Source organism: Athalia rosae, chromosome 5, assembly GCF_917208135.1.
Source record: "Athalia rosae chromosome 5, iyAthRosa1.1, whole genome shotgun sequence".
Lineage (NCBI taxonomy): Eukaryota > Metazoa > Arthropoda > Insecta > Hymenoptera > Athaliidae > Athalia > Athalia rosae.
In genome coordinates, this window is record NC_064030.1 from 17,627,624 (window position 1) to 17,653,778 (window position 26,155).

The 26,155-nt window shown below is 40.4% G+C and overlaps 1 protein-coding gene and 1 long non-coding RNA gene across 23 annotated transcripts in view; one reads left to right on the top strand and one right to left on the bottom strand.

The window, feature by feature from the left end:
- LOC105687274 (plasma membrane calcium-transporting ATPase 3) overlaps nucleotides 1–26,155 on the top strand; it is an 82,323-nt gene that overhangs the window by 14,006 nt on the left and 42,162 nt on the right. For 15 of the 21 annotated variants that reach the window (XR_007278495.1, XR_007278496.1, XR_007278497.1 and 12 more), the window contains 6 exons: nucleotides 5,553–5,578; nucleotides 23,988–24,268; nucleotides 24,343–24,540; nucleotides 24,751–24,983; nucleotides 25,064–25,199; nucleotides 25,287–25,421. Coding sequence is in view for 17 of the 21 variants with exons in the window: in XM_020853056.2 (XP_020708715.2) it covers nucleotides 24,112–24,268; nucleotides 24,343–24,540; nucleotides 24,751–24,983; nucleotides 25,064–25,199; nucleotides 25,287–25,421 (859 nt within the window). In the remaining 4 variants the exon portion in view is untranslated. Of the gene's footprint in view, nucleotides 1–5,552; nucleotides 5,579–17,693; nucleotides 18,981–21,993; nucleotides 22,135–23,063; nucleotides 23,214–23,987; nucleotides 24,269–24,342; nucleotides 24,541–24,750; nucleotides 24,984–25,063; nucleotides 25,200–25,286; nucleotides 25,422–26,155 lie in introns of those variants that run through there. The other 6 variants (XM_048655628.1, XM_012402772.3, XM_012402777.3 and 3 more) reach the window with 6 other exon arrangements.
- On the bottom strand, nucleotides 1,882–19,738 carry LOC125501033. Of its 2 annotated transcripts, XR_007278518.1 has the most exons (4): nucleotides 18,994–19,738; nucleotides 7,868–8,147; nucleotides 2,006–2,084; nucleotides 1,882–1,938 (listed from the first exon to the last, which is right to left on the bottom strand). It is a non-coding gene; the product is annotated as an uncharacterized LOC125501033 (long non-coding RNA). The 2 variants fall into 2 exon arrangements; XR_007278517.1 differs by lacking the exon at nucleotides 18,994–19,738 and having other exon boundaries at nucleotides 7,868–8,833.

Genomic DNA, 26,155 nt, shown 5'->3' on the forward strand with positions numbered 1-26,155 from the left:
CGATCGGTACACCTCGTACATATATACGTGACTGTTATATTATTTTAATCTTGCGGCAGGGTTAATTGACCTTGTAAAAAAACGCCTACTTAAATATTACGTAGCAGATATATCGTCACCGCGGAGTCACACGTGTATGTAACATTTATAATTTTTCAACGTAGGTACGTACGTACGTACGTACGTACGTGGCGCGTATGAAATATTTTTCTATTTCAATTTTATTCCGCTTTGTATTCCGCTGCTTCTCGAATTTCATATAATTAATTAACGTTTGATATCGCGTATGAAATATCTACGCGTTAATAATTAATTAGGTTGAATTTTCAATTCAGCCGCAGCGTATCTGTCGTCGTTATAAATTACGAAGATGAGTCGGCCACGAATCTCCAGATATAGACAAGTGCTGAGTACTTGACTGTAAAAGTTGGCTAACAAAGATGGCGGTAACTCAAGTATCCGTCTCCGGATGCTGCACGGATATCGGTGTTTCGTTATAATTATTATTATAATAATCAGTTTTATCTTCTCCCTTTGCTCTAGCTCCTTTTGCAACGCGCGCTTCGGAACACCCTCGAGCCTGTTGATGATTTTTTTTTCTTTTTCTTCTTCTTTTTTTCTTTTCTTTTTTTTTTTGTAAATGAAAAATCGCCCGTTTCGCGTAAATAATTTAACGCTGTTTATCGTACCTACGGAGTTTTTATACACACGTGCGAGATTATCATAATCGATAATATATGGCCTAGAAGAAGAAGTAGAAGACGAAAAAAAAAATTAAATAATTTTCTTACTCAACGCTTTACTTGATAAAAAACAGAACACCCCTCAACTTTTCTAATATTCTATTTGATATTATTTATTTATTCATTCGTCATTTTTTTATTATCACGCCATTATACGAGACAAGTTGATTGGAACGAACGTAAGAAAAAAAACACACGCAAAAAAATCAGATCCGAAATGACTGGGAGAAAGGCGCTGCACCCAGCGACCGTATACTCGGCGAAATATAACAGCGATTTTCAAAGTGTTGTAACTTGGCGAAAAATAGTGCAAAAAAATTATTTCGGGTAGCGTTTCAAAGGTTGAAACATCGAGTCGAAAGTAGTTTTTGGAAATTTTTTTCCAGGTCATTTTGACCCGGTGACGTGAAAAGTAGCAGGGGGGTAGGCGGCAGCCACCCGACGGTCGGGGCAAATGTAAACTTTTATTTTTCATTATTCCACGCAAGTCGGCTCGCCGATTTTTGACGGATGGAACGATGAGTAATATCGCTAAACAATAGTCAACCGTTATGTTTAACGTAACATACACACGCGTGTATACACTGGAGGCAACCCGAACGGAGCGTAAACCATCCGAAAATAGCGATACCCGCGGGTCTACCGGCGGACGAGGACGAAAGTTGAAACGGATCCAGGGGAGGAGTCGCCGGGGGGAGGCGAACCAACCTCGTCCTCGTCATCCGAGCGAAGCCAAAGGCGAGCCAGACTCGCCGGTACGAAGTTTGATTTTCCTGCTTTTTCTCCTCCCTCCCTCCCTTTTTCTTCCGACCCCTTGGTTGGTCGTCCGCCGTATCTCCGGGCGGGGGAGGGAGGGAGTGGCGGGGTAAAGAAAAATGTATTCGATGAAACTTGAATTATTATTCAAAGTCAAGTTCGCGCGAGCAAGTTCGCTTGATTAAGCTCTACTCCGAAAGACGATAGAAAGAAGGAGGAAGATCGGAGATTTCATATTTTCGAGAAATACCCGCGTAGGATCTCCAATTAACGCGGGTAGTCGGAGGGGCGGGGGCGGGGGTTGGGATGAAAATAAAGGGTGTTTCGAGGAAAAATAAAACTAGAGGATAAGGAACACGAGCGCGCGTGTTACCTACGGTCGTTCGTTATTGTTCTGGCTTTTTATGATCATTGCGTATTTTATGGACATCGTGAAATCCTGAAATAATGCTTGCGTCAGAAAATGTATAGTATAAATTTTCATTGGACATAAACGTGCGGGTTACTGGCGTATGAGATGTGCGTCTCTCCCTCTCCACGTGCAGCGCGCGAGTCTTCCGTCGGAATTCGCCGATGTTGAGGGTGCTAGAAAATTAATTGATCAATTTTACCGATGCGCTCGACAAAAATTTTTTTATTCGTGGAAACAAGATCGCCTATTGCACGCGAGTCGATCGACCGACGTGCGATTCAGATGCCGAGCTTTGGACCGGAACGTCGCTTCTTTTTTTTTTTCCCCCTCATACGTGGAAAAACTTTGTCGATTGCCTTCGTTATTTTATTCCCATCGTCATGCGGATATTCAGATAATTAGGAAGATTGAATCCGAGCTTGTTATCTTCCATTATTATAATTTACCCCTACTTGAAAAGCAAATGATAATTCACTTGCGGAACGAAACTTAACTTTCGCCAAACCACATTCATACTCCACGTCGTCGTCGTAATTCTCGTCAATTCCACAAAATCGTTCCGACTCTATACCTCTGATTTTAATAGTTTTCTTCATTATTTTTTTGTTGTCCTTCGTTTTGATTTTTTTTCTCATTATATCGTTATCCTCATTATTGTCATTACTATTTTCCCGTTTTTTTGTGAAAATAGAATTTCAACGAAACGCCGAAAATTTTACGATATTTTTTGAAGAGTTTTTTTTCTCAAATTCGTTTCGTTTGTATTTCCAAAAAATCTACGTTTATTGCGGTCACACGAGAATCTGAACCCAATAATTTTTTTTCTCCATCTCAAGGTTTCACGTCCTCGAAAAACGGCTTTGAAAAAATAAAAAGGAAAAAAAAAAAAATGAGGAATTCCGCAAATATTTAACATCATAATCGAGACCACGACCGAATCACATTTGGAATCACCTTCAACGGTACTTAAAAAAAAAAATAGAAATAAAGCAATTAAACAAATAGAACAAACGAACGAATAGTTTGCATATTTATTAATTTTAATCGTTTAACCGAATTCGAAGGCAAAAAAAAAAAATAAAAATGATAAAAAAAACAAACCGCCGTACAACGTTATCTGCGGTAATATTCAACGAATATTTACCTCGGGATTAAAAATTAAACCGAAGAAAAAAAAGAGAGATAGATACGCCGAGAATCGAGATAAACGGGGGGAAAAAAAAAAAAAATTAATTAATTATTACGCAAAAATTTGATTGAGCAATTAAAAAAAAAAAAATATATATATATATATGAATAAAACTTGATAATGAAATTGTTACGTACGATATGATTTCATCATATAACGTAAGTGCGATGCGTAATTTAATTTTTTGAACTGACCTACCCGACGTTGAGTAAAATATAAAAAATAGCCAGTAGGGTTGTAACCCACAAAAAGCAAGAAGAAAAAATAAGGTACACGTGTACACGTGATTCGCAAAATTGTAAATCTAAAGAGAAGAGAAACCGAACGTGGTAAAGACACGTCGAAATGAGAACAAAAAAAAAAAAAAAATGGAAAATTTGGGTTTGATCTTTATCGACCCACATTCCATTATCGTATCAACGGGTTCTTTGAGACCGATTACATCACTGTTTTATCTAGACAATCGACCGTGTGATACAAAATACAGTACCTAGAATATTCCACGTGTATTTATATTATGTAAAAATATTTATGTACAATAAGACGGAGTAAAAATTTGGAAAAATAACTCCGCGGGTCTGATGTGGCTGGCCGTACGTTTTGCTTTGGTTTGCTTCAGTCTGCTAAACTTATATGGGAGAGGGAAGACGTTTATATAAATAACCTTTGGTAGCCTTCCGCGAGAGATGTAATTCCGATTTCTGTGGACCACTTTTCGCTTGCCGTGCACGTGTCAATTTTATATAGGTACCCGTTACAGTACACGTAATGCGAACTTAACGATGCGTAAAAAAATGAAGGAATGAAAAAGCAACGTCTGAAAAATTGTCGAAAAGCTCGAATTGTATGGGGACAAATGAGTCGCGTATTTTTCCATACATTGCGTTCAATTGTCAGGGACGATTCGGAATTCCGAAAACACCCCGTGTACATCGCACGAGACACGTCACATTCGTATCCACGTACGCAGTTATCGCATCGCTAATAAATAATTACATACGTCAGAGATTTTAATCTCGTAGAAATTTTTGATCTTGTGAACGATATCCGTACACTTGAAACAGAGAGAGAGAGAGCAGAGAGAGAAAAAAAAAAACGAAAAAACGAAAGCAAATCACGATCCATCTCGTTGCAACGACGTCGTACAGGTGGGATATCGATCTTCGATGATCGATTGATCTCCTTGGATTAATTTTTTCGTTTTTTTTTTTTTTTTCTCCGTTATCTTGACGGATCGCGGACGCGCGTTTGTTGAAGAGGGAAAGGAAAAAAGCACAAAAAATCCAACCGGCGATCGAATGGAAAAGAATGAAAGAAAAAGGAGGAGAAAAAAAGTCCTCGCGGGTACCACCCACCCACCCACCCACCCACCCAATCTTTCACGCGTGTCCTAATCCGCCTAATTATAAAACCGGTGATGAATGGAAAATTTTTATTTTTTTTTCCCCCCTCCCCCCTCCCCCCTCCGAGTGGGTATAATAACGAGGCGATGCGACGTTCCAATTCCCTCGTTCACGCGGTAGTCGGAAAAATCAAATTCTGGCGGTTCCCCACCTACCTCTACCTACACACCTACCCAAAAAACTTGACTCTCGCACATCGTCTGCAGACTGGGAATTCGCCGAGGTTCTATACATAGTGCTTTTTGTCGGGCCAAGGACATTTCTTGGCATTTTCAAGTTTATAATTATATATATGGATACATGTACACGTAGGACGCACGTACCGTCCGTATGCACACCTATACACGCAACGCTGTTCGAGCGAAATCGCGAAATTTTTCGGCCGCGCGAAATTTCGAAACAAAAAAAAAAAAAAACAAATCGAAGAGAAAAAAGAAAAAATATCCGGACAGACGAACGAATGAATGGATCAAAGAAAAGTAAAAACCAAAGCGAAATCGGTTGACGATCCGACGGGGATAAATCGAGAGAGCAGGAGGGGTGGAGAGAATAGAGAGAAAGGGAAACAGAGGAGAGAGGAAGAAGGAGAAGAAAAGGCGCCTAATTTATAAACTCCTCGAATTTTTATAGCCCACCCGATAGATTATTCGAATATAAATCTGTCCTTTGCCTAGACATTTGCTATAGATATAATAAAGCTGCGCTCGTGCTTCGCTCCGCGTTGCTCTGCCGCCGAGGAGAGCGATTCTTGGCAGTCCGTTGTAAAAGACGATGGGTTCCTCTTGCGTCATTGAAATATACATGCCGCTCTGCCGACGCACATATTTCGTCTCCCATCTCCGACTCACTCTCCCCCGTCTTCCTTTTTGTTTGACCTACCGATTTTCATTTACCACCCGATTCCGTAAGAACTCAACAATCGTTCGTAGCTGAACGTGCGGATTTCATTTCGTTCGCATTATTTTCATCTTTATTCATCGATTTTCATTCCTTCAAAATCCAATCGCACCTGACATTCATCGATATTTTTCTTTCTTTTTCTGTTTCAGAAGGATCCAACCTCTGAACATACGAGGTGCGTATGAATTTGTCGATTGAAAAAAAAAAATATTTTTCAAGTTCTTTATTTTATTTTTCATCTTATAATTTTTGTAATTTCGTTTCCCAAACTTTGTCGCGTACCCTCGCGCTGCCCCGGCCCTCCCCCTTCACCGATGAATATTTCGAATACTTCCCAACGGAATTTTCCAATTCCATTTTTATTTTTATTTTTTTCAAATTTTTTCACGAGTCAGGCCTATGAAAAATGAAAAAGGTTTCTCAAAAATTATAATAATATTTAATTACGTACACCGCGTAGGGTACAACAAATATTTCAGCGATATTGGAATTTCTTTTTGTTGACCGAAAAAAAAAAACCAGATAAAAATTAAAAGGGAAAAAAAAAAAAATAGCTCGTCGGTACAAAAAGGCGAGGGTTAAAAATGAACGAAAATTGGTTACGCCTCGTAATTCGAAGGGAAGGGAAACAATAAGATAATAACGAACGAACGAACGAACGATCGATCGATCGATTGATTGGAATTGATAAGTTTTTTAGAAATGAACAAAAGACTCTTATGATTTATGCAAAACTAGAAAATAGATAAATACCGCGAGGATCCAAGTATTCGAGAAATCGATACCGCCGACCCTACGGGGTAATAAATTTATTTATTTTCGACGAGACGAGTCGGATTTGGATAAGGCAAAGGACGTTATCAAAAGCGAAACGGAGCCACGCGCGACTAGGAAAAAAGGAAAGATCGAAAATTAACCGAAGTAGGGATCGATCGGCAAGAAGAATAAGACGGCTAGAAAAAGCGAGGAGGACGATCATTTTCCGGTGACCCACCGACCCGCTGGGGGGGGGGGGGGGGAAACGATGACGTCCGATACATCGATTGACCGAGGAGCTTGCAACGAGGAGCAGCGGCAGGAGCATCGAGGAGAGCCGGGAGCAAAGGAAGAGAGGAAAAAGCAAAAGCAGGAACGGCGGGAGTTAGATAAGTTGCGAACGGAGGAGTGCAGGTAAAGGACGGAAAGGCGAGGACGCAGGAGGCGACGGGGCAGCGACGGTGACTATGGCGGAGAGAGAGAGAGGAGCAGAAGAGACCCATGCGGAAGGTGGGACCGAATACCAGACTGCCAGGGCGTTGGCAAGTTCGATCAATACGTGGCCGCCTGCCTCGCTCGAAAGCTCGTTGCTCGAAAGCTCAATCTGCTCGCCTAGTCCCCCGACCTCCTCCTCCTCCCCCTCCTCCCCCTCCCCCCCAGCTTTTGCACACGATTCTCAGTCCGCGATTTTCTTCTCATTTTTTCCTTTTTTTTTTTTTTCTCTTTTTTCACCGGAAAATTTCATCAAATTCAACGCGGACGCAAAACACCCCAACACACACCCCCCCCCTACGTCGCATCGAAATAATTAGCCGCCTCGGAACCTCGCGGGTTCGATCCTATTTCATTATTTTGTCTCTTTCTCGTTCGGACCAATTTTTGATTTTTTCAACTTCCCCCAGGTCGGTTTTCTTTTTTACTTTGAATTTAATTTTTTGCTCCGTGAACTCAAAAAATGGGGGATGCAAAAATTGAATGGACAATTAATCCGGAACGATCGTCCGAAAGGCCATTTTGAGCAGAGAATGGATTTCGATCGTGGGTTCGTTGGGGACGGCGGCGACGAAAGAAAGTAGCGCCGATTACGTCGATCTCGTATAGTTTTTTCATCGAACGTCGCGTATCGGAAATAATGGAAACGAGTTTAAGCAGATTACGAAAGGGTGGGTAGGGGACGGGGTGAGAGACGAACGACGGATGTACAGCCGTTGTTGGTGGCTCTTAGAATTTCTAAAGAAACTTGAGGGGGGTAAAAAAAAAAAAAATGAAAATCCCCCGAGGGTTCTTACCACCTTCTTTTTATTCTTCTTCCTTTCTTTGACTACCCTGGCACACACTGCGTCGTATACCGGCAGGAATTTTGGGTAAGCGTCCTAGACCTGTCCCAATAAACAAAAAAAAAAAAAAAACCAACGAAAAATCTCACGAAACGACGTCCGGGCCACCGAGGGGCGAAAAGTCGATCTCGAGGACCCGGATAAAGCGCGAGGAAATTTAAAATTAACGCCTTTAACGAACGAGGAACTTTTTCTCATCGATCACCCTGCGGCTCTCTGACTCAAAAAGAAGAAAAAAAATGAGAAACCGATCGCGAAATTTTTATTGCACATTTTCTTTTTTTTTTTCTCTTCAAACAACGTCATTGTCGATTCGACCGATCTTCTCACGTGCATCGTTACACGATTATAAATACCCGCTAACCACGTACACTGTAACCAGATGCGAACGTCATTGCACTTCCTCCGTCCCCTTTTGTGAAGTTATTTTTTTTTTATCTTCTTTATTTTTCATTTATCATTTTACGACTAATTGGCAGCGTTCTTCTTATGGAGAAAAAAGAAGAATCGTGGTCTGGTCGCTCGTGCGGTCTCCGGTCTTCCTGGGTCCACTTCACGTTCGAACATCACGGACGATTCGCGTGTACGTACGTACGTACGTACGTATATATAGAATCGTAACCGGGTAACTCGATTCTCGGCGACTACGACCTGCAATCCGAGTAGCGACAAATTTTATTTTCCATCGTTGTTTATTTTATTACGGTTTTCTTTTTTTTTTCAGGAGTGGAAAAGTAGGGTAGTTACGAGCGAACAATTAATACTAGATAAAAATCAGGCCGCAATTTGCGTCAGTCCGACGAGTGGAAATGAGTTTTAATATCGGGATGAGTTGACAATGAGACGGGAATAACGTCAGGAGATATTGATAACCATCTCGCGACATGCGTCAAACCGAAATTTTTCTTTTTCTTCTTTTTTTTTTTTTTTATTTTTTATTTTCCTCCTTCTTTATTCGATTTTTTCCCCCGATCTACCAATACGATATTATATAATATTTCTTATCGAAAAGTAATACATAGATATTCCACGTGTGTGTACGTGACGTTACTACCTTATCGCGACGCTGAAAGATGTGGGACAAAAATGTACAGGTGTACGCGTAGTTAGCTCGAACTTTTTTTTCGAGGTTTATCATTTCTTGACGTTGATCTGATTTTTTTCATCATTTTCAATCATTCGTCCGTACTTAGGCCACACGTCCGTTAGTATATAGGACATCAAATGACACGAGCGACGACGTTCTTGGGTTTTTCTTTTCCCCCCCGGGTATCTTCGATCGATCGATTATTTCGCCAATTTGGTTGCGCTTCGTACAACGTATTTTTCGAAAAATGTACGCGTGGTATTTTTTTTTTTTTTCCGAGGGGCAGGGGGGGGGGAAGGGTATGTAAATAGGTGTATGTAGATGTTGTAAATAGCTTCTTACGTTACATAGGCGCGTTGAAATTTACCTCACGCGGTTTAATCGTTTAATAGCAACGGATTCCCACGGGGGTAATTAATTAATAACCCGACTGCCTGACGCACGGATATGACGTCAATCGGACGATGAACGGAGCGAGAGAGAGAGAGAGAGAGAGAGAGAGGGGGGGGGGGGGGGGGAAAGCTCTCGCAGCCGTTTTCGAAAGACTCATTTGTCAAATTATTTACACAACAAATTAATTGACTCGTAATATCCGCAGGTGGTGGCCCCCGAACGGAGGGACGTAAGCCCTCGAAAATTCAATCGAAAAAATGTGCAGCGATACAAAAAGCGCCCGATGAACGGGGAACCTCGCTTCCTTTCGTTTTTCGCGAGTCGGAAAGGAACCTTCGCTATTCCAGGGCGAATCAGACGCGCCCAAGTTCGTCGAAATCCGATTGTATTCGCTCTTGAGATGTAGGGAGAAAACAAAGTCGCTCGAACTTATACGTGGAATTTCGTACTTTTCGCGGGTCGCCGGTCGCCTCGCACCTCCGCCGAGGCGCGGCGTGTGTCGCGAAGCTTTTTCTCGCGGGCGAGAATATCCCGAACGAACCGGCAAATCTGCTGTTCTGCGGTGATTTTTTAGCGGAAAATTTTGAAAATTAAAATACCGCATTCAGAAATACGAACGCGTAGGTGTGAATTCGCCGTTCCGACGACACGAAAATTATACCAACGTCGAAATTATCGGGCCAAAAAAGGTTTAATTAAAACCGTGGGAAATTTTAATATCACGGCACAAACGTTGTCCCGTTACACACGTACGCGCGTCTGCGTTTATATCACGCATTACACAGTTGTCGAAAAACTGGGTAGTACGAATGAAAATTAGTCAGTCAGTTAGTTCGTTAGTTCGTTCGTTCGTTACGTATCGTTCGTTCGTTTTGCTCCTCTGGGTTAGTTCGTTATCCTTAGTTGAAGCTAATTGTCAAGCGACTCGCGTTTGCGGAACTTCGCTGTAGGGTACGTACCCGTGTATATACGTACTTACAATATACCTCCACACAGGCGCGCACTGCGCCCTATGGATCCGGGGGAATCGACGTGCTGGAAATTTTCTTACGCCGAATCAATTTCTCCCGCTGCATGAGTCACCGTTCCGCACGGCTATGTAAATAACCGGTACATATGTACCGTAAATATTAAATTTTATGTAGAAAACATCGTTGCTTTATCACGATCATTCCCTTTTTCTTTTTTTTTTTTTTTTTCTTCCTTTTATTCGTTCGTAGGAATCTGATATCGCGCGGGCTATATTTCGAGTAGATGGATATATTTACATGAATTTTACATACGCGCCCGTACACGTCTCGGGCTGACTCTTATGTACAACTTTTCGCATGTGTATATGTATATGTGTTCGTTCGTTCGTTTTACATACCGCCTTTCGAACGGCGAGCTAATTTGTATTCCGCGATAAGGCGGGGTCAAGAGCGGATCCCGTTGTTCTTTCGAACGTATCATATGCGCCGTGTTACAGACACATGTGTATAAATAGGTGTACGAATACCTATACCGATCGTCTAGGAGGGGGAGGGGGGGATAAAAAATGCAGCGAAATTTCGAGCGGCCGAACGTTTTTCCGCATTCTCTTCGAAGAGGCGATCGCTTCGTAGGCGTGTACGGCCCAAGGCCTAAGTACACGGACGTTCGAATCCGGAGTGCGAGCTAAGTAGGGGTCAAAGATCAGAGGTCGAAATATGGATTGATCTTTTTAACCGTCGTCGATGTTCGAATGGTCGAGGGAGCGGGCGACACTAGTCGGTCAATCCGGTGGAGACGTGGTGGAAATTTTCGTCCGACGACGAGCGAAACGTGGACAGGTGAAAAGGGGTAATCTTGCTCGAGGTGGGGGGCAGGAGGAGGAGGAGGAGGGGTGAAATTTCAACGACGCCGTACGCCGGGTACGCCCGATAAGGGGGTGGTAATAAAGATCAGGGTGAAACAGTAGGAGCAATAGGCGATTAAAGACGGTCGGATATAGAAAGAAATAGTAGGGCTTCGAGTTACACGACATGTCACGCTACCAACACCGCGCAACTCTACCGATGCGAACGTGTCGGTACACCGCTTTTCCAGGGGGGTTAGGTGTGTATCGTCGCCGGTTGGCCATTAAAAAAGTTCGCGACGGCTCTTCGTTCGTATAGGAATAGGAATCCCCCCTTTTTTTTTTTTTTTTTTTATTTCATTTTATTTTATGCACCCTCAGCTCTTTGGAATAGTTCGCTCCGCCGACTCCGTGTGTCTACTACGTTGGGTTTAGTTTTAGTTTCAGTTTCAGTTCGCGTTACAGTTGCGGCTGGAGAGTCGAGTTCACACTCGACGGGCTTCGTTCGATTACTCCGGTCACGCTATATACTTATACTTGCAGTAATATAAAGCGAATTATTGCCGCGAATATCGTCGCTAATTGGCCCTGATCTTTATAAGCGAGTATAGAGAAGGGAAAACTGTTCGCGTACGTATGCCGATAAATCGAGAGATTTTCAACGAATTGATAGAATAAACTGAGCGAAGTCGAGAGAGACTCGTCGTCGTCTTTTATGATTCTCTTTTGTGCTTTTTTCCCTTGGATTTTTTCACCCATTCTGGGGTGAAAAATTATTTCTTTCACCCGGTAGTTTTTATGACGTATTCTCGTGTATTTTGATCTCGGGAATCCGAATCTGAAAGCCAAATTGTTCTATCTATAAAATTCATCGAGTTATCTCCAATTCTTCACTTTTTGGGACCAAAAATAAAAAATTTATTTTATATGCTATTCTTATGTATTTTGATATCAGTGATCCGAAAGTGGAAGACAAATTGATCTATCTATAAAATTGACCGAGTTATCCCCATTTTTTCGCGATTTTTGGCATAAATTTGAGGATATCTCGAAGGGAAAAAATCGTAGCTCAATTTGGACGACGGATTCGTGTTCCTGAGGTCAAAATACGTAAGAAAAGTGCCCTACGATCAATTTAAAAAAATAAAAATTTTTACCCAAAATTTAAGATTTTTCCAAGGGGTACCCCTTACGATTTTTTCAAATTTTGGCCAAAAATTTTTATTTTTTAAAATTGATCGTATGGCACTTTTCTTACGTATTTTGACCTCAGAAACACGAATCCGTTGTCCAAATTGAGCTACGATTTTTTCCCTTCGAGATATCCTCAAATTTATGCCAAAAAATGCGAAAAAATGAGGATAACTCGGTCATTTTTTAAAATAGATCAATTTTTCTTTCGGATTCCGATTTCTGAGCTCAAATTACATTAATATAGATTATAAAATCAATTTTTTATTTTTGACCCCAAAAAGCTGAAAATGGGCGATAACTCGGTCAATTTTAGAGATAGGTAAATTTTTCTTTCAGATTCGGATTTCCGAGGTCAAAATACGTAAGAAAAGCATATTAAACCCAATTAAAAAAATGATTTATTTTTTGCTCAAAAATGGATTTTTTTTTTGGTTTTTCAAGAGTAATCTCACGTATAATCAAGCTCAGGAATCCAAATCTGAAAGCCGAAATCATCTACTCGTGCAATCGATCGAGTAATCATCAATTATTCGCTGTTCGAAGCAGAAAAATTACAAGCATATCGATTATTTTTAGTCGTACACCCACTTTGACTCGTTGAAATATTCGAAGTTCTCAATTCAGCAGCAAACCCGAGCTTACAACTGGAGCCAGGTAGCCACGGGCGCGCGGTTTGTTTTGAGGCGTCACCTCTGCACAGCCCTGAAGGTGACGTCCCACAACAAAGCGCTACGCTGCTGGCTACCTGACTCCAGATAAGCTCGGGTTTGCTGGCGAATTGAGAAATTCGAATATTTCAACCCATGCATGAATTGCGACGAGTCAAAGTGGGTCTACGACTAACACCAATCGATATGTCCTATAATTTTTCTGCTCCCAACAGCGAATGATTGATGATTACTCGATCGATTGCACGAGTAGATGATTTTGACTTTCAGATTTAGATTCCTGAGCTGATTATGTGTGAGATTACTCTTGAAGAACTAAAAAAAAAATATCGATTTTGGACCCTAAAATCGAGCAAAATCTAAATGGTAGCCCTTTGGATTTTTTCGTTTTTTGAACGAAGAACATCTTCAAAATTGATCGTACGTTACTTTTCTAACATATTTTGACCTCGGGAACACGAATCTGTAAATAAAATCGATCCATCAATATCAATTATCGAGTTATCGCCATTTTCAACGTATCGTCGATTTTTCCTCGTGTCGCGAATTTCGCGAGTTTTTTCGTGTAAAACTTTTTTCTTTCTCGTCGTTCGTCGATCGATGACATCAGTTCATCAGGTGCGAATACAGACTCAGTTCCGCTACGGCGAACGCTAGACGTTGAAAAAGTTTCGTCTGTACGGTATTACGTAAAACTTGTCGGCGACTAGGTGTCTAAAACTGAAAGTTGCACAATTTAAGTGGTAGAGCGTCGCTAGGGTCAGACCGACACATTCCTCCACTTCCGACTTCCACGGCTGACGCGACTCGCCGCTCCTCTACTAGCTCCCAATTTTTTCTCGCTCCCATTTCTTTCCCCCGCAACTCTCGTACGAAAATACGGTTCATCGCCGGGCAAAACACGAGGGCCGTCGAAGTGCACGCGGTTTTAAATTTCATCGGGGTGACGGCCGCCTAGCTAACCCGTTGACGTAACGCACATGAAATCGGATAACCAATTCAATCAACGCGTTCTCGAAACCTGAAATCGCCACGGCGAACCTATTTACACGCCCGTTTCTCTCCCCCCCGCCCGCCCCCCCCGCCCCGTTAATTTCCATCGTTCTCGTCGGTCGGCTAATTTTCGGTACCGCTGGCAATCGGATACCCAACATCATCGAGTATCTGCTGGACTCGCAACGTTTCACCCCGTCCGCTCCGGCTTCCGTATCGCTCCGCCTCGCGTCTTCGCTTCCGTAATTCATCCCTCCAAAATCGTCGTGCGAAACTTCTCGATGGATTTCTCCGTGTAACCTCCGGGTGAGAATCGCGAAACGTCAGCGGCGGTACGGACGGAATGGGACGCGACGAGTGTACGTACCTGACCCACTACGTCCATCCGCGACCATCGTCACGAAAATCCTTGACCGAATCTCGTCTCTCGTCGCATTATTATTTTCTGCACGGTTAATTACGACTCTGTAATCGTCTCCGTTTCCCTCCATTTTTCTCCGTTCTCTCCGTTCTCTCGTTCTATCGAATAACGCTCGCGAGGATTTGCCACGTGCGAGAAAAAAAAAAAAAAAATCCGCGACAATCGCGAACCTTTTATAATTATGCGACGCAGGACGCATGATTTATTTTTCATCGTCGGGATACGGTATTTCCATTATTCCGAAGCGATGCAGGTACAACTGCGCGTCCTATACGTCTGCCGAGATGTGGAATAAGTTTTTGTCAGTTATTCAGGGCGAGTCGTCCGTTCGTCGTTGAGAATTTTCACCTAAGCGTCGGCGCTCACTTACTCAGGTGTACGAATGCGTTATATGTGACGTAATTTATTTTCACATCTATACACATCGTATACATACATATATATATATTTACAGCATATCGCGTCGTGAGCGATTCGAGGTATTTAATAACACGCTGTACTCGGGGATAATATTCCTCGGGCTGCGGCACAGGCTACGGGGTATAGTTTTCGTTATTACGAGATGAAAATTACTTAAGGTCGGGTCGGCTTGAATTTCCGAATGCGGAAAGAGCGGGAGAAAAAAAAATTCAAAAAAACAACGATTAAAAATCACATTTCGTTCGACGCGACGAATTCTCATTTTTTTTTACCCATCTATTTTACCTGAAAAAAAAATCGAAAAATGAAGGAAAGAAAAGAAAACGAAGCGCGAGTATTTTACAAATGACGGGATATCGTTCATTCCTCCCTCGGGAGAAGTTCCCGGAGTAGTACGACCACCTCTACAGGATGAGCGATAAAACTCTGAAATTTTAAAGGGATTTCTTTCCATTTATTTCATCGAGTCCGTTGCCGCGGAGAGGGGAGGGTGTACAAAGGGATGGAGAGTTTGGACGGCGATAAAAAGAAGAGAACGGAATAAAGAAGACATCCCTCGTGTCCTGAATAAGGAACGGTGTAACGAGGACGCGAGATACGTACGTGCGTATGCGACGAGCAACGAAAAATGAACCCCGAAAATCGAAAGAAGAAGAAGAAAAAAACTGAAGAGAGATAATGATTGATTTTCTACGAGAGCTGTTTTTCGACTAATCGAAACGAAAACGTTTGGTGATTTGTTTTTCTCCTCTCTCGGTTCAGGAGGGTGCGGTGCAGCAATCGAAGGAGGAATAATTGCGCCAAGTGCAAAAATCGAGATGCGCTTCCTCCTGCGGCATAATATCCCTTCGGAAATTTGATCGATCAAAAATCGCGACGACGACCGAACGGACGTCGAAATTCGTGGTTCCTCGTGTCGAGTGATCCGCGATAGGGTATGACGCGAGGCGAGGTAGTCGTACAATATGACCCAGTGACGTAGCTTCTGGTAATCGATTTAGTGGAGAGCGCGTCGGTAGGTTGGTTCGTCCCGCGAACGTAGGGAAACGTGGGGCGGACGGACGGCCGCGAGCTTGCACAGCTTCGAGCTGGTTTCGGGCCTTCGAGCTTCAAGCTCGGATACCCCTAAACGCCATCTTGAATTCGCTCTCGCCCGCCAATCGCGGCGACGCGAACGGGCCTTCGGAACACGGCGAAGAAAAATTCAAAAATCGGCTACGTCCGTGAAGGAATCGCCCCGAAGAACGGGATCTCGATTATCGAGGATCGCTGAAATCCCATTTTCGATCCAACCTTCGACGCACCTTCGATTTTCCCGCGGATCGCTCTCCGCGTTTCGAAAACGAGCGAGGCTCCGATCCGAAGGAATCTCGCCTCGTCGAAGCGTCGCCGATTGCTTTGGGGGGCAAAAAGGAATTGGAAAAACCGTTGAACGTTCGACGGAGAAGGAGGGAAGAACGGCGAGAAGGGGATGATGAGGAAGATGAAAAAGAGAACGGAAAAAAGCGAGTCGAAACCTTCGGTGGATAAGTTGCGGTCGACGAATAGGTGGACGCCTGCGCGATAAGGCGTCGCGAGGTCCGTCAGCGCACCCCTTGCAAGCCAGTCCGAAAAAGTCATCCCAACCGAACGCACTGTACATCGTGTCGTGTAAAAAAAAAAGTTAAAAAAATAAATAAATAAATAAATAAAAGACAAATAAAAACACCACCGCCGAAACAAAGAATTGAAAAGCAAAAATCCGAAAAGGAACGAGGAAACCTCCCCCTCCCCACACACACACACACACGCCATACATATATACATGTGTATTATACATACATCTTATGTATCACTCGTATATGTATGTGTACACGTACGTAGAAGGATATAATCGAAGGGACAGGGAGTAGATAATCAGCGACGAGAATAAATGAATTAATTTGGAGAGAAGGAAAAACCGAAAGAAACACCCGAAAAACCAAAGTAGAGAACCGAGTGAAACGCCTGGTCACAGACAACCCGTCACACCGGTATTTAAATAATCACAATAATGATTATCGTCGAAAAATTATCCGGACCAAACCCACATGACCTAATTAAGAAATCCGTTAGTTCGTTCGTTAATTAATTCCCCTCGTTTGTTTGCCAACGAAATTCGGTTCTTTCTTATTTATTTTCTATTCTCTCGACGGATAAATTATCACGCTTTCGGTTCTACGCGCGTTGAGAATTCCGACGATTTTTCAAACGCTGGAAATAAAAAAGAAATCGAAAAAAAGGGAATACATTCTCTAACGTAATTACGTCCTCGAATAAAAATCGATAAAGGAGGAGCAAAAGGGAAGAAAATTGAAAAAAAAAAAAAAAAATTACCAATAACGATAACATTTAGTCTACATGAAAAAAGGTATAAAAGAGAAGATAACGGCTACATTACGGTTATTATTATTATTGTTATTAATAATAATATTATTATTATAACAGTAACAATAAAATAAATCACGCGATATAATAATATTGTTGGTAACGAGTGGAGGAGTGGAGGAAAAAAAAATTTTAATACCAATCGGATAAAATTTGGATAATGTAAAATAAATATAATTAGGGGAGGAAAAAAATTGAGGAAGAGGAGTGCCGATGACGACGACGATTGATAATCTTTCCAATAATATTAACATTAATAAAAACAACAGTAAGAGTGCCCACCCCCAGCTGTCGTTGTTGCGGAGAATTGTAGTTCTAACGATAAATTTTATCAAATAACTTTATATATTTCCAGTGTTAAATATATACAAATATATATATATACATACATACATACCTATATAAAATATATAAAAAAAAGTTGTAGGACGACTATACCTTGTTATGTATAGTCGGCGAAAACAGGCTTCTTCGATCTTTTCAAGGGAGAGACGCCCTTAAATTATTGAATCTATTCACCCTATACAGATTTCACTTTATACAGATTTTGACAAGAATAAGAAAAAAACGGAAAAAAAAGAAAATAAGAAAGAACGACAGTTCTTATAAATATTTATACATGTTATATGAGTATAGTTGGTTTTTTTCCTCTTCCTATTCGCTTGTGAGAAAATAATCATCGTTATTGAATAAATTAATAAAAAAAAAAAAGGAATAACATTAAAGATTAAAAATTGAGGAGAGGAAGAAAAAGAACAGAGTAGAAGAAAAGTATAAAATTGAAGAAAAAATTAAAGAGAAAAGAAAAGAAAATTCTCTTTTCAAACGACCAATGATCTATACGATAAACTGTAAAAATTTATATTATAATAAAAATTGTGTATAGATCAATTAATATACACGTAGTACGTAAATATTATACGTAGGTACACACGGTACGTGAAAAAAACAGAGAGAGAAAAAATGATAAGGTGAATTCGCACCGTTGATTATCATAATTGAAATCAAATTTCGTTTGCAAAAGACGAAACAGCGAGTCGAACGAATCTAGGTGTGCGAAATATCGAGAAAAAAAATGTAACGACAAAAGTGTGGTCCACAAGAAACGAAGGGTGGTTTCTCGTTACCGTTATCATTATCGTAATTATCGTTGTTATTGTTACTCGGTGAATAATTGAAAATTAATATTTGCAACCGGCGACACACAAAAAAAAAAAAAAACAGACATTGTTGAGTAGTAGGTACGTATAAAAAGGAGGGGGAAGAAATACAAGTAAAAATAAGTGAGCCGGTTCTGACAGCTGGGGTGGCTAAAAAAACGAAGTAAAAAAAACTTCATCGATCAATCAATCGACCGACCGATCGATCGATCGGGTCTGTGATCCGGTGGTAACTTTGTCCACGACGGTTGAGATAATGGGATAAAAGTGTCGATCGAGGCATGAAACAACCGATCGTAGAAAATAGTATGATTTCAACTTCATCCGTACTCTAAAGCAAAAGGTTATTTTTAGTGTTCCTAAAAGTCGTCGTCGTCGTATCCCGCGGGCAACACAGAGAAGAGCCCGCGAGAGGAGAAGTAAAAGAGGGTAGTGAGTGAGTGAGTGTGTGGCGTGGCTCGAGCGATCCGTGCGTGTGACAGGGAGAGGGGCAAAAATTTTCGAAAAATAATTTTTAAAAAAAGATAAATTTTAAAAAGCAAACAAACGACCGCGAAAAAGTGGAGAAAGGAGAAGTAGAAGAAAGCGAATCCAGGACTTGACCGCTTGCAGTTATTTATTTCGACTACCAGCTGGTAGTGTAAAAGTGGTGGCAAATCGTGATCGTGTGACGTTCGGTGTGGATGGGAAAAAATATCTCGACATCTGCCGATGTTTTCTAGAAAAGGGGAGTGAAATTAAAAGACGAACCAAAGTAAACGAAAAACTACTCGATTCGTTTTTTATTTCGTTCCGATCTGTGCCGCAGTGTAAACTGAAATCGATCACACGTATTGAAGAGAAGGAGAGAAAAGAAAAAAATCACTTCGCGCTTTTCTCTCCGTACAGTTAATCTCGTCGTGTGCGCGTGTATATCGCTATTACTAGTAAGTAACAAACCACAAAATCATCTCACAGATATTCGTCAGGATCACCCGTAGATGTAGATTATTTTTTTTATATCTCTTTTACTTTTTCGTTTCGCTCGTCACTTTTGTCTCAACGAAATTGTGCACAACCATATTTTACATCGCGTATACTTTCGGTTCATCTCTAGTCTCCTCAACCGACCTCGTGACGATCCTACGTCTAACTATTTATAAACCAACCCACGTAATACAAGTTTTCCGCATTTTTTTTTTTTTTCTTTCGTTTCTTTCGATCTTTACTCTCCTTTCTTTTTCATTCCTCTTCATTTCCTTTTTGTTTCCATTTAGTTTTTTTTTTTCATTCCTCTTATTTTTTTCCGACGTTCCCCGCCGCTCTTTTTATTCATTCGGATCGTGTCGATGGAGACTCACGCATCATATCCTGTCTCCGATTTCCGTTTCTTTAATTTTTCTTTAATTTTTGCTTTCTCTCATTTTTTTTCCCCTCAGACGTTTTTCAGCGTCCGAACATACGCGACAAAAGATGATGCGCGCTCGAAATTCTGTTGGAAATAAAATGAAACATCGCGAAAAAAAAGGTCGTTTCGATGGTTCGATCGAATACGTGTGAATTTAATTTCTTTTCTTTTTTCTCTATCGCTTTCTAATTTGGAATACGTATATATTTGTGATAACATGCGACGTGGTAGGAGGTCGAGGTATAATATTGAAATTTTATTATGTAACCTCCTAAAACTACGAAGTGAGTAGGTAGATAGGAGAGCTCCTGGGCCGCCTTTTAGTTCGTTCGAACATTATTTCGGGAGTGCCAGCCAACCAGCTCCCGTCGACCAAAAATTCACCCGGACGACGCGACCAACGCGAACGAACGAACGAACGAACGAACGGCCAAGAGACGTACGGACAGACGCCTGGGCATTTGCTTACATCTCCCCTTCGACGCAGAAGTTTTTTCCCTTCTATTTTTTTGTTTCTTTATCATATTTTTTCTCTTCCCGATTTCCCTCCTCGTGCGAAAAAAAAAACATTCCGGCATGCACCGAAGTAGATGCGAAGTGGAGGAAAAAAACCAATTTGTTATTTCTTTTTTTTTTTTTTCTCGTCAAATAATTTTTCCGATCACTTTCGAGATCTATGAATTTTTATTCCCTTCTCCGATTCGAGCCCATGAAGAATGAGCTTAAAGTTTACGCGAAATGCCCCGTAACTTGTAGACATCATGCGCACTGCGTAAAGTTGCGCGATTCGCCGTGCAAGTGAATCGATGATAAAAGTCAATTTTATTCTTACTTTTTGTTTCCACATCGAGTCAATCGATTCATCTTTTCGAAACCGTTTCCACCGCTTTACGTTACGAGTCGGGTAAAATCGACGACGAATAAAAATCTTCACCCGGAGATCCGTATTCGAATTATAATTGTGTTTTATTTTACTCGTCTTCGTTGGAAACTGATATCCCCTGAAAAGACACACCGTGATACAAAATACGTTGAGGGGCTGCTGATGCTCGGCAAAGACTCGGCTTAAAAATATACTTTTAAAAATATATAGGAACATAACTGGAATTTTTTCACTTTAAACTCGCATTAGGATTGCCCTCGGTATTTTTTAATTCCACGATGACGATAACGATGACGTTCCGTTACTTTCAGCTGAGAAAATAAAGTGAACAAATGAGCTAACGAAAATTAGATCATTGTAACTTTTTTCGGAATTTGTTTGTTAATACTGAGTTTATCTCAATCGGCAATAATTTTTCTCTTCAATGATAAAATGAAGGAAGAAAAAAAAAACTCGCACGACATGAACGCAAGTTATACTGGTCCCGCGCGAGTCACGTGATCAAATATTTGATCTGCGAATTGACAAGATCGAAGTGTTGGGATGCTGCGAAATCGGATAATTTTTCCTTTTTCTCCTCTTTGTTTTTTTTTCTTCTCCTCTTGTTAACGAGTACAGAGAAAAAAGGATGGAGAAAAGAGGAGAGGAGAAAAATGGTCGCGTACGATCAGGTACATAAAATGATGATCGGTCGACCTTAACTTTAATCGAATTCGTGCACGTAATAATCTTTACTTACCGATACATATCGCAATATCAGCTCATTGACCCAGACACGATTCCCCCCCAAAAAATTTATTGATATCTCCGTACACCGCGTACGTCATATGTACTCGACAGACATAAGTATGTATTCATCGAATGATCGGTAAAGCTGTTTAATCGTGAAAAAAAAAAATCTTTTTTAATTTCATCCAGGGGTTTTATTACTTCGAATACAATTAATTTTGAAAGAAGGAGGAAAAAGAAGGGGAAGAAAGAAAACTTGAATCCCTATGATATCATGGTAGTGACGAAATTACATTTCAATTATCTTCGTTAATTTGATTATTTTATCCAAATACCTTTGTACTTTCGGTATGACGTTCTATATAATATAAATATATATGAAACTTGTTACTTTGCGTCTTTGCAGTTGGATTCTACGATTGACGTCAAACGATAGTAGCTAGAAGATAAATCATAAATGTGTCTCGGGGGATTTCTATTTCTATTTGTTTTTTTTTTTTTGTTCTTTTATACTTCTTTTCATTTGTATTATACAATTTACAATTAGGGTTCTTTTCTTTTCTTCTTTTTTTGGCTACCTCTTATCAAACGTGAGCAGTTATACCGGGCTTACCGATAAGCGTAAGACGTCGTTTGGTAGGCATAGTCTTTAGCTCGTAGTTTGTTGCCGTATTTTGATATCTATGGATAGAATGAGCGAGTGAGAAAGGGAAAAAATCAACGAAGGTTATTTGAATTTCGAACGAACCTTGTTACACGGCCTGACGAATGGGAGGAGAGGAGGGGATTTAATTAGTATTACCGCGTTATTACGAACTGACTGATGTTAACGTACCGACGATTGTGTTTGTTTGTTTGTTAGTGTGTCATTATTATGAAAGATGGCGGGGGAGGTAAAAAAATTATTTCACGATCAAGTGGTGGGGGTAAGTGGAGGGAAAAGGGAGAGGGAAAAAAAAACAAGAAATGATCCTCATGTGTATGTAGTACGTGAAGCATGACCGAAGAGTCGGTTTCTCGTCACATCAAAGTTTCATATTCACTCGGCAGCTAGCCGGTGTTTCCATCGTGTCGTGGTGAGGTAGAGAAAATAATTAACTTTTTCTTTCCTGTTTCATTTTATTTCATTTTATTTTATTTCTCGCTTCCGTCGATTGTCTTTTTATCCTTATTGTACGATTGTTCTCTTCCAAATTGAATACAAACTGAGAGAAAAAAAGTGAAGAGAGACGGTTTTAAGAAAATTAAATTGAATGAATCAATCTGATTTATTGTAATTTTTCATAAAAATTTAACATTAACTCTCACTTAAAGTTACTTAGTTTCCTATTATATAAGTATAATTTATTTTCGGTATTGATTATTGCATGAAAAATAACTGAAAGTGATTCTTTTGAAACAGAAGAAATTGAGAAGAATGTTTGTTGAACTGTGAATTAATTTCCTATGGAGTTTCCTACAAAATACAGCGAATAAATTGAACTTATCTGTGTCACTGGGTGGACTTGGAATCTATGGGGTCTTTCCCTCGTTTGATTTATATTTTGTAAATTCATTGTGAGGTGTGTTTGAACTAGATGAGACTTTCACGTGGCTATAATACTTTATGGTTATAATATCGTCCGAGGGAAACTAGCAAAGTTTTGCAGATAGATTCTATTCTCGACGCCTTGTTGTGTCTAGTTTCGATTTTTATTTTTTCCTTCTTTCAACCCTTTTTCGTTTGGTCTTAACCTAACTCTCTTTTTTCTGTTCTTCTCATTCGATTCATTCACTTACTAACCTCCATATTTCTCGACCTATTTTCGGTTATCGATTTACTGAAAATCTGGTTTCTGATTTGTAATTTCTTGTGTACTGTTATTTTAGCGACTTACGTCACTTCTATTTTCTCTCATTATTTACCGCTAGACTCGTCCGGTAGAAACTTTTTTTTTACTGAACTCGATTGTCGTTTTATCGATTCGTTCTTTATTCTCTTCTCGCGCCTTCCGTGAATAAACATTTTTAAATAATTCGCAGTTGTTTCATGTGATTTCTTTTTTGTATTCATTCATGAATCAACGCGCCATAGGCAGTCAATTTTTTGGAATTTCTTTGGTGCCGGTGACGCCGGGGGGCTTATTAATTCAAGAAGAAAAAGTCATCGACGGTGGATCGGTCGGTGAATTATAACCTCCAAACCGCATAAATATAAAATAGACTCGCCGACTTTCGATTAGCGAAAGCGAATCTTTACTGACAATAGTCAATTGATATAGAAATCAAGGAGCCTGAGATCTTTTCGGAATTGTATCTCACATTTCATTCAAAAGAGAAAAATTCATCGACGTTTACATTTTCTTTTCATTTTTCTTACTTTTCAACTTCAATGGAATCTTATGAAAGTAGATGACGGATTCAATCATACTATAACGTCTCTTCGCTGCCGTTGGGCATTGATAATGAAAGTCGACTACTCAGATCTTAAGACACGACATGTTATCATTATTTGTTCGTCAAACATTATCTTTCGTTACGTGTGTAGCAAAAATAAAAAGATTATGAATTTATCATAATCAAATGTAGTTTATAGAACGAGCAGTCTCTGTTCCATTACTCTCACTCTCTATAATATTCAATGAGTGGAGGAGTAAAGTTTGCGAATTGAATCATGGAGCAGATATTTTCCTTTGTTTTCTAGCTAAATCCATGTACTGCAGAGTTTGAATCTTATTATCCTTTACCTCACTGAATTTGAAAGCTGAAAGTTACACATGACGGCAGTTTCAATTAGCAGGTAGAAAAGTTGTGATTCTACCGCCGTGCTAATTTCTCTGTATCCTAGCTAATTATAATACAGGGATTATGACCCAGCCGATGAAATTATAATAACTTGAATGTTTCTTTACGTAGATGATTCCTTTTAAGTCTGTTCTTATTTTTTTGTTCTAGATATTGGACCTCCAGGTACTTGGAGGCTACGGAAGTAGCGACGACAAAGCAATAGCAAGAGTGGGGCTCAGGTTCGGATAGCTACCGAGAAGTTGGCATTGGCCAACTACAGTGACCAAGTAAAATGGCGACGATAGACGGGCGGCCGGCCCAATATGGTATTACTCTCAAGCAGCTCCGGGAGCTCATGGAGCACCGGGGTCGTGAGAGTATTGAAAAAGTAAACGCCTTTGGTGGTGTCCAAGAAATATGCAAAAAATTGTACACTTCCCCGAGCGAAGGTAAGCCAATTGATTCTCAGATCCTCGAATGCTTCAAAAACTCTGCTAATCCGATGGCGTTTTCATATTTTCAGGTCTCAGCGGCTCGGTAGCAGATACTCAACACAGGCAGGAGACATTCGGTTCTAACATGATACCACCTAAACCCCCAAAAACGTTCATGCAATTAGTATGGGAGGCATTGCAAGATGTTACGCTGATTATTCTAGAAATTGCTGCATTAGTATCACTGGGTCTCAGTTTCTACCAACCTGCTGACGACGAAAGTGAACGTAAGAAAATTTCCCTGACCAGTTCACTTAGTTTCTTATCAGGACAGAATTTATGAGACCTGGCATTGTAGAAAATGGTCCTAAACATTAATTAGCTGAAATAGATACCATTTACTATAATATCAGAGTAGCCATTATTAATTGTTTTGTAGCCTTGGTTTTGAGTGATATTGTTCGACTCGTCGTTATTTTGCTGTTCTGTTTCAACAGCAACACCTGTAAATGATGAGGGCGAAGGCCAGCACGGTTGGATCGAGGGTTTGGCGATCCTGATTTCAGTTATAGTGGTCGTCTTTGTGACAGCCTTCAACGATTACAGCAAGGAAAGACAGTTCCGTGGTCTCCAAAGTCGAATAGAAGGGGAACATAAGTTCTCTGTTATTCGGCAGGGTGAGGTCAAGCAGATATCCGTCTCAGACATTGTTGTCGGTGACATATGTCAGGTAAAAATCATTATATACGACATCAAAACTCATCCTCGGACTAAATTGAACCTGTAATTATTCATTTTCTAATCCAACAGATAAAATATGGAGACTTGCTGCCAGCCGATGGTATCCTGATACAAAGTAACGACGTAAAAGTGGATGAATCCAGTTTAACCGGAGAATCGGACCACGTTAAAAAAGGGGAAAATTATGACCCAATGATGTTGTCAGGTGAGTAAATAATATTTGTAACCTCAACCGCTGATGGAAGAGTGGATGGTCGGAAAACATTAATCGTTGTTTTTTATCCGAGTGTAGGTACTCATGTTATGGAGGGTTCCGGTAAGATGTTGGTGACCGCAGTCGGTGTCAATTCACAAGCTGGAATAATATTCACTCTGTTGGGAGCTGCCGTAAACCAGCAGGAACAGGAGATCAAGCAGATGAAAAAAGGTAAGTCTTGCACAACGTCATTTCAGAGACCGCGATGGGATGCCTTCGAAAATTCAGGTTTGCCCGGTAGAAAGAGAAAATGAGTCGGCGATATCCGTCCTATACTCAATGACAATGAACGGGTGACACTAATCAGTCTTAGGAGCTGAAAAAAAATTAGAGAAAGCAAAAGACTAAATTACCGAGTCGTGTGAACAGAGCTCGGGGGAAGCGAACAATTTTTAAATGAGAACGGAGCATGCTTTTCGAGTTTGATGTGTTAAAAAAAAGAACAACAAAAAACAGAACAGATATTCCGTTGACGCTGTATTCTACCCTCATTTTAGTTTTGGCATGGAATTGCAACGTGTTTTAGAGTGGGTTTATAATTAACGTTCACTAATTAACAAATGAAAATAGATAGCCAAAAAAAATATTCAAAAGTACATCGAAGTTCAGCTATATTAAAAAACAAATTTTTTCTCAAACTCATTGACGCGAAAGATTAAAAATATTTTGCCTCACGATATATTTAATTATCTGTTACTTGTCTCACCCTATTCTAAATAGTTTGATTACTTCTACAGCACATTGAAAATTGCCTAATCACATTTACCTGTTATTATGCATCTTGTTGTCCCTCCTAATACTCGTACGTTACAAGTATTATTACACACTATCTATTTAATTGTATTTTATATTCGATACAGCCTATACTATACATATGTCTGTGCTGGTTATATGTGTCCCTCTCG